This window comes from Callithrix jacchus, chromosome 9 (assembly GCF_049354715.1).
Source record: "Callithrix jacchus isolate 240 chromosome 9, calJac240_pri, whole genome shotgun sequence".
NCBI lineage: Eukaryota > Metazoa > Chordata > Mammalia > Primates > Cebidae > Callithrix > Callithrix jacchus.
Genome location: NC_133510.1, coordinates 12,465,138 through 12,478,534, shown reverse-complemented (window position 1 = coordinate 12,478,534; position 13,397 = coordinate 12,465,138). Strand labels below are relative to the sequence as shown.

General features: G+C 39.9%; 1 protein-coding gene across 15 annotated transcripts in view; it reads right to left on the bottom strand.

Annotated features, from left to right (window-relative positions):
• STYK1 (serine/threonine/tyrosine kinase 1) overlaps positions 1–13,397 on the bottom strand; it is a 52,298-nt gene that overhangs the window by 4,829 nt on the left and 34,072 nt on the right. For 3 of the 15 annotated variants that reach the window (XM_035255315.3, XM_035255311.3, XM_035255317.3), the window contains exons 2-7: positions 11,419–11,507; positions 10,841–10,975; positions 7,999–8,265; positions 6,326–6,525; positions 4,125–4,208; positions 1,491–1,696 (exon numbers count right to left, since the gene is read on the bottom strand). In XM_035255315.3, coding sequence (XP_035111206.1) covers positions 1,491–1,696; positions 4,125–4,208; positions 6,326–6,525; positions 7,999–8,265; positions 10,841–10,975; positions 11,419–11,482 — 956 coding nt within the window. In that variant the 5' untranslated portion in view covers positions 11,483–11,507. Of the gene's footprint in view, positions 1–1,490; positions 1,697–4,124; positions 4,209–6,325; positions 6,526–7,998; positions 8,266–10,840; positions 10,976–11,418; positions 11,508–11,645; positions 11,758–13,397 lie in introns of those variants that run through there. The other 12 variants (XM_078338303.1, XM_035255312.3, XM_035255316.3 and 9 more) reach the window with 7 other exon arrangements.

Below are 13,397 nucleotides of genomic sequence, written 5' to 3'. Positions count from 1 at the left end.
ATTTAGTCAATATTTTCTTAGTAGATTTAATTGCCCGAACCTGGGAAAAATATTAACAAAGCAAGCTTCGTACATAGTCTGAATAGGTACTTGCCTAAGCAGTATGATTTCAGAGATACACAGTTCACTATTCTGTCATATCATTATTAAATGATTAATATTTTATGGTTAAGTTTATTGCCCCAAGATGTCTGTTGAAAAGCAGCTGTCAGTGAAGCAGCAATGGAAATCTCTAACTGCCTCATCATATTAACTGATATTCTAAGTTTTCTCTGCTGTTCATGACACTGATGGCGAGTAGGATGTTTTACATCACATCTATGTACTTCTCCAAGCAATTGAGTTATATGGCTCCCAAAAGTCAAATGTGATTCTTTATGATCCTGTTAATGCCAATTTTACATGTCATTGTAATTATATGTAGTTACGTAATCAATTAAATATTTTATATACTGATTAAATGCAAAAAAGTGTTATCTTCCTTCCAACTAAGTTGAATGTTTTGAAAATTATTTATAAAAATAAACTGCTAAAAATAAAGTGTTACCAAATTGTGTGAGGGAAACAAATGTAAAAAATTGGGAAAAGTAGCATTAAAGCTCTGCAGTCAAACAATTTCACAATTATCTTCAAGTTTCTCACTCTACTTAAAATCATCCTGAACTGGAACTCAAAAAGAAATCATTACAGATACTATTTACATTAAAAAAACAACATATAACTTCATTTGGGAGACTCATCCTCATAAAAAGAAGCCTTGCCCCTCCTTCAATAAAACCATATAGATGAATGTACATTTATAAGTTTTATGTTAAAATAAGTGATTGAAGGTATGTATATTTCTTTTTATTTTAACGATTTATGGTTTAACTGGCCTTTTGGTTAAGTGGACCTACCTCCTTTAGATAAAAGAGACTTTACTAGATTAATTCCTTAGATATTGCTGTGAATAATCTTTTCACTTTTTTTTTTCAAATTAAGACTGGTAATCTAATACAGAAGAAATACTTGAGGCTGGACATGGTGGCTCATGCCTTGAATCCCAGCACTTTGGGAGGCCAAAGTCAGAGGATAACCCAGCCTGGGCAACAAAGTGAGACCTTGTCTCTATTAAAAAAAAAAAAAAAATTAGCCAAGTGTGGTGGTGCATGCCTGTAGTCCTAGCTTCTAGGGAGGCAGAGGTAGAAGGATAGCTTGAGCCCAGGAGGTGGAGGCTGCAGTGAGCTGTGATCATGCCACTGCACTTCAGCCTGGGCAACACAGTGAGATCCTGTCTTAATAAAAGAAAAGGAAAGAAAAGTTACCAAAAGGGATTGCAGACAGATGACAAACAAGAACTCTGTCACATAACATTTCTGCTTGAGAGAGTGTGTTTAATTTCTAGGTAGAGATTTTATTTGTAGACATAATTGGCAACAGATCAAATCATGTTCAGGGAGAACACCCAAGTCTCAAAGAAAGTAAACTCGGAGTCCAGGAATAAACCTTACACATCTGCTTTGATGCCAGCAGGTCTTAGGAGAAGCCGTTCTGGGGCAAGCCACTTGAGAGGTATGGTTTGAGAAGAGATGGTCCCTCGGGTGTAAACTTCATAAGCCAGGCCCAATCCACAGAGCTTAGCAGTGAGATCACTTTGGATCAAGATATTCCTGGCTGCCACATCCCCATGGAACAAATGCTTATCCTGCAGGAATTCCTATCAGTATAAAATCAAATATGATCAGTTGTCTGAGGTCACAGCTTGGGTCACAAACAAGGAGAGGCAGTTCTAGGAATCTTCAAAAACACAAGGACGTTTTCGACTCTGAACAAATCCCACTCATAATGGTATGTCACTTCCAAAGCATGCGAATGAATCACACGTTTCTGCATTGTGTTTAAGATTACCAAACTGAGAAAATAATTCAAATGACATTAATACTGGATTTTGAAAATAAAATTACCCACTCTGTGTCAAACACTGACCCCTGCTTGATTTTCCTTTCCCAGCTAGACACTGGAGAAGGGAGTAGATTCCAAGTTTCTGTCAGTAGATTATATATATATATATATACATATAATTTTTCCCCAAAATAACTGCATGAGTTGAATTTGGAAATTCTCTTTTAGATAATCTAAATGATTATAAAAGACCACACAGGGTTATTAAGTGATAGTGACCGGAACCAGGTATTATAATTCGTAGGACGTACTATACAAACTCTACTACAAATTCTCAAGTCGGTCTGCATATTGGAATTGCCTGAGAGTTTTTTAAACATAAGATTTTCACTCCAGATTTACTAAACCAAAATGTAGGAAGAAAGACCTGGTAACCTATATTTTTAAGAAATATCAAACTCTAGTCCAGTCAGCAAAGCATTGGAGAGCCACGGCACCCTATGGTAACTGATGCGTGCTGTCATTTCCTCTGGTATCAAACTATTTAAGGCTTAAGGAGAAGTTGCAAAACTATACATGACTGAAGATCTGGAGATTGAGGGCTGTGATTACTAAAGAAGGATGGTATAGAAGATTAAAAGGTAGGCCGAGTGCGGTGGCTCAAGCCTGTAATCCCAGCACTTTGGGAGGCCGAGGCGGGTGAATCACGAGGTCAAGAGATCGAGACTATCCTGGTCAACATGGTGAAACCCCGTCTCTACTAAAAATACACCAAAAAAATTAGCTGGGCATGGTGGTGCCTGCCTGTAATCCCAGCTACTCAGGAGGCAGAGGCAGGAGAATTGCCTGAACCCAGGAGGCGGAGGTTGCGGTGAGCCGAGATCGCGCCATTGCACTCCAGCCTGGGTAACAAGTGTGAAACTCCGTCTCGGGAAAAAAAAAAAAGAAAAAAAAAGAAAATTAAAAGGTAAAGGTGATAATTTCCAATCATTGATGACAGAGAAAACTAGCAGTTTTCTGTGTCTGGTGAAGCTTTAAAATAAGAAACAATACTGCCATGATAAGAATTAAAGAATGTAACTGACTTTGAGGTTGTTAAGGCAAGAAAAAGTAGTATGATATTGCCTTGTAGCAGGTAGCATAGGGTCCTGATGCATGCACCGATTTGAACAATTCATCTCTGGGCGGCACCTCTGCGATTGCAGTTCTGAGTACAGGTTAGGCTATATCCTGACCTTTTACCAAGGGAACACACCCACCAGGCCACCCTAACACCATAGACAATATTCATATATATGCTGTGTACTCTCCCTTGTCCCATGGGTGCTTCAACCATAGTTATGACTCCTTTATCCACCTTAATTTTTTTTTCTAACCTTTTCCTGATTCCACCTAGATCCCTGGTATATTTCACCCCTTGAGGTAGCAAGATACAACAAATTCTTAAAACAGTAGCTTCACAGAGCCCCGATTTTCCATAGAAAATGTTAATTTTAAACACAGCTATATAAATAGTTTCACAGAAATAGACATATAAACTTCCTGGGTAATTCTGGTAAAGGTAAATTTTTAATCTTAAACATCTTAAACCCTGAGTTCTTTCTCTTACCTCTTTATTTAAGTTGGTTTAAAATAAAGGAACGATCCAGCTGTTGCTCTTCTCACTGCTCCTCTTTCACTTGTTCCTTAATCATTTTATAATTATATGTACTCCCTATCACACTCAGTATCAAAGCAAGTCTCCAAGCAAACATGCTCTGAACTAGTTTTTCTTGTTTTTCAGGTGTAAAATTGCTACTTCCTTCTAGGTCTGCAGCCTTTCACCCATTCAGTTTCTCTTTCCATATCTTCTCCCTACTTGCTTCCCTACCTGTCTCTTTTACGTCTATTATTAGTACATATGGGGATGTAAGAGTATCAGGTAAACGGGCGCATACCTCTGGGCCCTGGCTGTTGACTTTAAAGACTGAAAAATCTTTAAAATCCTTCTTGTTCCTTGTATCAACCCTAAGTTAACCACTTTCTTCCTGAAATTACCAATAGTGTAGTAAATTGTCTAGATACATCCCCAAAGAAGGGACTAATAACAATTTATTCATGCCGAGTGTTTGCCCTCTAATTTCTATCTACTTTTCTTTGAAACATATACACTACTTGAGAATATGAATATGAGAAAGATGGCATCAAAAACAAGGCTAACAAGGAAATGTCACACCATCAGTTGTCATTTTGCCTCATCTTACCAGAGCCAAAAGGACCTGCTTTCCGATGTGATATACTTGTTTTTCTGTGAGATCATAGAGAAGACCATCCATGGTCATCACATCCTAAAGAGACGGAGGAAAAAAAAACGTTATATCAAAATGGCACGAACAGATTTGGAAAAGAAATAAAGTTGGGCAGAGATACTCTGAAATGCAGTTATCAAAGCTAAGAAAATATAAGAATTAATGTTCAAAGTGAGGCTGATGTGGGGATAGGCAGATAAATAAAATGATCCATTGGACTGGAAAAACAATGACAGACATAGATGAATAGCAGGTAAGGGAGACAAGTATAAATAAGACTATCCACTGAATAAAGCAGCAAATTTTCTGGGGCTCTGTGTGTATGCACATGTGCATACGCACACAGGAGCACACACATGCTCATAATTAATTTAGTACATTAACTCAATGCATCTTTACTGAATGCCTGAAATGTCCCTCATTTCATGTTAGAAACTTGAAATACAAGCATGAGTAAAATAGCATGGCTGCTGCCTTCTGGAGCTTGTTGTGTGGCAGACGCATGTGAATCAAAATCAAATAATCATACATAAATAAATGGTTACATATCTGTAAGTGCCATAAAGGAGATGTACAAAGTGCCAAGAGAGCATATGATGGTGGGCAGAAGAGAGTGGATTCAGTTGGAGGGACGGGGAAAGTGTTTGATGAGATCTGAAGGATGAGTAGACACTAACTATAAAAAGGACAGAAGGGAGAAGTTTGGTGGAACAAGAAAAACATATGAAGATAATCTGAAATAGAAACACATGGTATTTTTGAAAAATGGAAAGAAGCTAGTGCAGTTAGAGCACAAAACAAGTTTTAGATGAGCGACCTCTTTAAAAAGTTTAAAATGCCGAAATACTTGCACATTGTGCTGTTGACAACACTGGGTGGAAGACAATAACCGGGTCCCTTTCTCATACATATTCAGTTGTACAATACTCAGCATATTAAGGAGGTTCAATGAATATTGAACTTGCCCACCAGCAAGCTGAGAAAGTAGGGCTAATGGAGGAATACAGAACAAGGGAAATTTTTTTTTATTGCATTTTAGGTTTTGGGGTACATGTGAAGAACATGCAAGACAGTTGCATAGGTACACAGGTGGCAGTGTGATTTGCTGCCTTCCTCCCCTTCACCTATATCTGGCATTTCTCCCCATGCTATCTCCTCCCAACTCCCCACCCCCCACTGTCCCTCCCCATTCCCCCCAACAGACCCCAGTGTGTAGTGCTCCCCTTCCTGTGTCCATGTGTTCTCATTGTTCAACACCTGCCTATGAGTGAGAACATGCAGTATTTCATTTTCTGTTCTTGTGTCAGTTTGCTGAGAATGATGGTCTCCAGGTTCATCCATGTCCCTACAAAGGACACGAACTCATCGTTTTTGATGGCTGCAAATATTCCATGGTGTATATGTGCCACATTTTCAGAACAAGGGAAATTTTAAAGAAAGGGACATCCATTTGAGGCTAGAAATTTCTGAATATTTTAATTTTAAAAAACACGAGTTTGAAGTACAAAAGCTTTACCAGCTAAACTTCTCCCTGAGTTTGCCCTACCATACTATGGTGATGTTACAGAATGGAAAACACAGTAACAACAACAAAATTATAACCGTTACCAAAAATACTCATGTGTCATGTAATTATCATTATAACAGCTGCCATTTTGAGTGCTTACTCTGTACCAATCACTGCTATGTGTTCACATACATAATTTCTTGTATTTTTTATAATAATTGTGACTCCCATTGTACTAATTTAGAAGCCTCAGGATCAGAAAGGGGACTTGCTCAGTCACATCACTAGCAGGAGGAGGAGCCCAAAGTCCGTGCTCTAAACTTGCACTGTCCACTCAGTGCTCATTAGCCACATGTGGCTATTTCAACTTACATTATTTAAAATTAAATAAAATTTTAAATTTAGTTTCTCCATCACATCAGTCACATTTCAAGTGTCCAGAAACCTTGAAAGCTGATCAGTCTGTGATCTGCGGCTTATATTGAAAGGAGCAGTTATGGAACATTTCTATAATTACAAAAAGTTCTATTAGATGGTGATAATCAATTATTCTGTCATGCTATTATAATGTCTCTGCATTTTGTCATTTGTCACACTAATTGACATGTGAAAAGCTAATCAACAAGGTCAAGCCTTAACTTCCTAATACCTCTATGCTACTGCTCACCCGGCGACAGGTCCAGAGAAAGCTGAGCAGGTCCCCATGGGCCACATCCTCCAACACCATATAGAGTGGCAGCTTTTCGGTGCAGCAGCCTTCCAGCTGCACCAGGTTCTTGTGTTTCCCCAGGTATTGATGGAATTGGACTCGCCCCAAGAAATCCTGTACCTCATGGAGCCCAGCTGGTTCTGTAGAGGACAGAAGAGCCAGGCAGTAAGAAGTCAGCGCATCCTCAATGAGTGGGAGGCAGGGGGCAGGTAACAACTTAAGATAGTAATTCTTAAGGCCCTACGTGGGAGTGAGTGCAGGCAAAAATAAATACAAAGGGGACCCATTAGAAAAAGATGATGCTTAATGTCTCTGAACTTTTATCAAAGGTAACACGGAATCATAATTATTAGAACCAGATAGGCTTTCATCTGCCTAAATAGAGAGATAGTCTGTTTGCATTAAAAAGTTCTCACTGTCTAGGCCTTTGGATTAATATCCTTGCTTGTCTTATCCTTGTTCTATGTATCCATCATTACTGGCCCGTATCACGAAGAAGAGATAGAGAGACAGAGAAAGAAATATAATATCAGCTGGGCTCAGTGGCTCATACCTGCAATTCCAGCACTTTGGGAGGCCAAGGGAATTGGATCACCTAAGGTCAGGAGTTCAAGACCAGCCTGGCAAATATAGTGAAACCCCGTCTTTACTAATAATACAAAAATTAGCTGGGCATGGTGGCACATGCCTATAATCCCAGCTACCTGGGAGGCTAAGGCAGAAGAATCGCTTAAACCTGGGAGGTGAAGGTTGCCATGAGCCTAGATCATACCCTGCACTCCAGCCTGGGTGACAAGAGTGAAACTCTGTCTCAAAAAAAAAGGAAAGAAATATCATATCAGGAAAGGGTATCAAAGAGTAAAGTGAAATGAGGAAACAACCACAGAATCCTAGTTCAAGTAACATTCATTGTGAAAAAATCAGTTTTAACAGCCTCAATAGGCAAAGATGAGTCGGGATGCAAAGAGGTTTCAGCATATGCAAATCAATTCTGTGACATACCACAGTAACGGAATAAAGGATAAACAGCATATGATCATTTCAATCAATGCAGAAAAGGCATTTGATAAAATCCAGTAGCCTTTCATTATAAAAACACTACACAAACTCATGTTGTTTGTAATTATCATTATAACAGCTGCCATTTTGTGTGCTCACTCGTACCAACCACTGCTATGTTTTCACATACATAATTTCTTGTATTTTTAATAATAATTATTACTCCCATTTTACTGATTTAGAAGCCTCAGGATCAGAAAATTATTATAAAAAATACAAGAAATTAATGTGTGTGAAAACATAGTACCTCAACACAATGAAGACTGCGTGAAAACCCACAGCTAACATCTTACTCATCATACCATTATACTTATCTGTGGTAGTCATTTTAGTTATTATTTGTAGATGTAGGTGAAGATCCACAAATAAGCAATTTGTATAAGTTTTTTAAAAAGACACCAAGGAGAACATTTCTGTCTCAAGGTCCCACTCTGTATTTCCTTCTTTCGTACCCAGTTGCGATCACAACTATCTGTTGATTAGCATCTCAATGTTCGCAAATCCTGTTACTATTTACTGTCAGGGAACTGGGGATGAAACGCTTCTTGTTTTACCTTTTAAAGCTTTGAGAATAACGCTCTTGGGCTTAGAAGGGTCTCCAGTGTTCATACTGGCTCGAAAGATGGGCCCACAGCTACCATTGCAAATCTGCTCCAGAACTTCAGAGAGTTGCTCCCGGGGCACCTCCAGCTTAGCCAGGGCAGGTGTGGTAGCTCCCAGAAAGTTTTCCACAGATGTCTCCTTAAGTGGCAAAGCCACATTTCCTCCACATCCAGCTGCTTCCCAGCTTAGGTCCCTAGATGGAGGGACAGGGGCAATGTCTAGAACAGAGAGATGATGTCACCAGTTTTTCCCTGCCCTGGGGATTCCCAGAAAGCAGAGAGCCTGAAACAAATTGGCAGGAAGTTCCTTCAGCAGTTTTCTCTCTGGCCAATGTGGAGCTGTCTTCTGATGCTTCTCTATAAACCAGCATCAATGCCAAGATTGTAGAACCTTATAATAATCCTCAGTACTTCTTAGGACAACTCAAGAAGGACCCCAGGAAAGTGCTCATGACACTTCCTTTCTGTCTTCTTCAGGGTTACAGTTGAGCAGTCCCCATGAGGGTGGTATGGAGACAATCAGGAAAGTTCCTGATTGGTATCCAAACCACAGATGCCTAAAGGTGGAGGTAACTGCCACTGAGAACTGTCATTTAAGTCAGACAAATGGCTTTCAAAGGAAAGGTATGGATAATTAATCAGCTTCAAGCTATGGCTATTCTTCCTCCATCAAGTTGCCCCAAAAGTCAAATTATTTCATATTTCCTTGAGTCTTTGTCAAAAAAGTCTTCTGGTACTTTCTCCCTCCCTTTGCCAGAAAAAAGAGATGTTCATCCTGTTATTAAACCTATATTTATTCATTAATTCATCCATTTATTCAACAAATGTCACCTATTAACATGCCATGTGCTGTTCTCGGTGTTGGGAACAGGGAAAGTACAGATTCACCTGAAAATTACTTTCTAGCGGTAGGGGAGAGGAAACAGCTAATAATATGTCAGGCAATTAATATTGTGGAGGAAAATAAAGGAAGGAGAAGGAGCTGAGTGTGGTGCCATGAGCCTGTAATCCCCACTATTGGGGAGGCCAAGGCAGGAGGATCTCCTGAGCCCAGGAATTACTGTCCAGCCTGAGCAACGTAGCCAGACTCCATCTTTTTTTAAAAACAAAGGTGGGGAGAAGAAGCATCAATCACCCATATTACATATGAAGGTCAAGAAAGGCCTTTCTGATGAGATAACATTTGAGAAAGGGCTGGAAGCAACTAGGGAGCAAATCGTGCTGATGTCAGGAAGAGTATTGTAGGCAAAGGGAGCAAAAATTGCAAAGGCTTTAAGCAGGGAGCATACCTGGAATGGCTGAGAAACAGCAAGGAAGCCAGTGTAGCTGGAGCCAAGTGGGATTGTTGAAGAGTAGTAGGAGATAAGGCCAGGGAGGAGCAGATCATGTAAGGCCATGGAAAGAATTTGTCATTTTTCATTCTGAGCAAGATGGCAAGCTACTACATGTGTGTGTGTGTGTGGCAGAGAGATTTCAAGCAGATAATTACTGACTGTGTTAAAAGACTACTTCTGGCCTCTCTATAAAGGAGTAGGGGCAGAAGCAGGTCGTTAGGGGTGTCTTGCAGTGATCTGTGAAAGGTGAGATAACGGGTTTATTTTTAAAATAGAGTAACAGTGTTTGCTTATGAATTAGATATGAACTGTGAGGGAAAGAAGGGAGTTCAGGATAACTTCAAGGTTTGAGGATGAAAACATAGAAGACAGGACTTGCATTTTCTAAGACAGGCAAGGCTATTTGGGGAGGACATTTGTGAGAGAATTTCAGGACCTTTGTTTTGGGCATATTACACATGAGATTTCTATTCTATTAAAACTGTACAGTAAGTGGTTTAATATGAGAATTGAGTTCAAGGGAATATCATTGGAATAGAAAATGTATTTGAATCCGTAAGACTAAAAATCATCCCAGGTAGGAAGTGGTTTTAGTTCTTTTAAGTATTTCATGATAGAAAAAGTTCAAAATTGTTTCAAATGCTTTTGACAGATCAAGTAAGACGAAGACTAAGGCTTGACCACTGGGCTTGTCAACACAGCTCTCCCTGTGAGCTTGGAAGGGCTTGTTTTGGTGAAATGATAGAGAAAAAAACTTAATTTAGTGAGTTCAAAAGAGAATGTGATGAGTAGAAGTAGCAGGAGTGAGTTTAGACAACTTGTTTGAGAAGTTTTCTATAAAAGCAAAGTGAGAATTGGGATAAAATTTAAAGGAAAACTGAGGATCAACCACTATAGAGCTGCATATCATTATGAGAGTTTCTTTTTCCTTCTTTTTACCCTTAGTTTCATGTATAAACTGATTTCCTTTTATTAAATGCTCAGTGGAACTCCAGAACAGCCTGTTATCATCTCCTACTTGGCACTTCAAGGACTATTACAATATGAAGGCCGCTCCTTTCCATCATATATCCTGGAGGTAAAGAGTAGGAATGGAATGAAATGGGGTGAAATGTCATCCTCCTAGGATGCTAATGAAGCCGTGGACTTTATAGGTCTTTCTCCTAAGTCCTTGGGCACTCATATAGTCAAAATTTGGATAGTCCAATAGGAAATGAAACAGGTTATATGAGGTTTTCCTGCACACTCTTTTTTCAGTCAATAAGCATGTGTTGAATTCCAACTCAGGACTTCTTAGAAAAGAGATACCCGGCTCTTAACGCCACAGGAGGGAACGCATGCCTCTCTCACTGCAGGTCCTCAGACTTATAGACATGGGCTCATTGAAACCTGGACCATATTTTTTCCTAATCTCCATCTTCTCTAAGCTCCTGCCCAGCCCCAAAGTCTGAGCTTTTTACCTTGAGGTCCAGGACGCTGCTGTTGAGTTCTTTGTTCTCTCATAAAAAGCCACAGGATGACCCCAAGAAGGATGAGGAAGATAGTAACCAAGAAAGTTGGGACGATAATCACTTCGTACTGCTTCTCCTGGATGACTGGGTAGGCGATCACACAGGAAGAGAAGAGAATGAAGAAGCCTCACCTGGTGTTCGTGCAATTTCCCCTACCCGCCAGCTCTCAGCTCATCGTACATGAAAAAGTCATCTCTTCTACCTTCCCCTCTATTTCCATTAAACAGAAACACTGCTGGGAGCGACTCTCTAATCAGAAACTCCAGTGGCCCTGTTTCTTAGCCCTTCAAGTGTGCATGACGCTGCTTCTGGCAGTTTTCCTACCAAAACTGAAGATGCAGCATCTGGATCTCTGATTAGCACTTACCCTCTCCCCAAAAAGACAAGGGCCTCTAGACCCCACCCTTTTATCACCACTGTCTTCATTTCTACTGGAAATCAAATCATCCTCCTTCTAGAATCAATCCAGACCTTAGCCTTCGTAATTCTAAATTCAGAGGATAGACATCTGTGGAATCTGTACTTACCACACAACTTGTCATTGAGACCGCATTCCAGGAGCATCCGTGTCATGCCCCTCTCATCGCCCATTGCCACGGGGATGTCTTCTTCCCTGCTAGGCCCACAAAGAATGCACAGAGCACAGCTGTGAGTAATTCCTAAGGATTGAATGGTTCTCGAAAAATAAAATAAAATGGAGCACACACAGAAATTTAAACTGCCTCTACAGATCACTAGTTAAGTAAACGGCTACCTCTCTGAGTCATCCATTTATGTCTCTTTATTTAGCTGATTTTCAGGCTGGAAGAACACTCCCAACCTCCTCCTCCTCTCAGCATTTCTCGCTTCTCTATTATACAGTAAAGACAGCTCTGATCTGGTCTTGTCCTTTTATTCGATTGCTACTGAAATTATTTGGAAGTGTCTCCTCCCACCTGAGACTTCTGCTCCCATGATCAGTTACAGAATCACAACGTCCCTCTGAACAACTGTGATCCATGGGTTATGTGGGCATGATCTGCCTCCCCTACAGTCTTAAGCATGTCTAATATATTTTTTTAGCTGGGCATTACACTTTTTAAGCAAAACGTTTTCAAAGTTGGGACCTTGGACTGTAGTTCAAGCTTAAGTGCAGTGGTGTGATCCCGGCTCATTCAAGTCTCAAACTCTTGGGCTCAAGTAATCCTCCTGCCTCAGCCCCCCGAGTCTCTGGAATTACAGGCATGAGCTACCATGCCTAACTCTAAACAAAACATTTAATTTCATTTTTAGATACAGTTAATTCAGACAATGAATAAAAAATTGACGGATGTCAAAGGATATAAGTTACACATTTGCTTTCTTTCTCTGGAATACCCGCACCCTCACAAGCAATGAACAGACAGCATTTATCAATAGAAACTGTTTAATTCCTCATCCTTCAGAGCTTCAAGGTGCTTGCCCTGCTCATATCAGATATAGACATGGACACTCATTCCTACCAGGATATAAAGGGAGTATCAGTACCAAGTCACCGTCTCTTTCTCTTCCTCTTTCAAATAAATAGAAAATGCATTCATGTGATTCAAAAAATGGAAATGTTAAATTGTATGGCATAAAAATATTTCTCCCACCAGATTCTTCTCCATTTATCAAGTTGTTAATTCTCCTCCAATAGACTCTAGTTGTCAGTGTCTTGTTTGTCTGGCAAGGGATTCTTTACGTGTATCTCTGTTAGTGTATATAACATAATCAGTACATATTTCAGTAACACCCCCAGAAATTTGGTTCCTTCTTTCCAAAGAGACTCATGTTTACTACTCTTCCATACCTCTCCAAAATGATATTTCATTTTGGAATATCATTCTAAATATGTGATCCAGTTTTGTAGTGACTTGATAAAAACATAAAACACAAATCAGAAGTATAGCTTATATAATATGCTACTATATGGTCCAGGTGTTAAATTAGCCACATTATGCTGTCCTCTATCATTGCATTATGCATTGTTTTATTACCAATAACCACAATGTTATTTACTGAGGCAGAATCTCTCAGTGCCTGAAAGACTTACGTATGCTGTCCTCTATCATTGCATTATGCATTGTTTTATTACCAATAACCACAATGTTATTTACTGAGGCAGAGTCTCTCAGTGCCTGAAAGACTTACGTAAAGAAGCCTCCCAAATTCTGCCTTACTGGTTTTCTTCTTCCTGGAGCACCATGAACTTGTTCAATAGCTAAACAATTCCCTTACAACTCAAGAGAGACAAAGTGTGTGGTTGGTTGACAGAGCCCAGGTGAACAGCAAAGGAGCCAGTGGGTGGAAAATTGCACAGACGAGGGGAATTCTTCTCTGTGGGTTTGCACATAGAATGGGAGCTAAGACGTCGATGAACAGTTAGATAGCAAAGTTCACTAGATGCGGTGGACTTTGCTATCTAACTATTCCTCTACCAAAAAGGCAAGGAGAAAGGTGGCTGAGGAAGTTTCCACAATTCTCGAGGCCACAGGGAACGACAGGC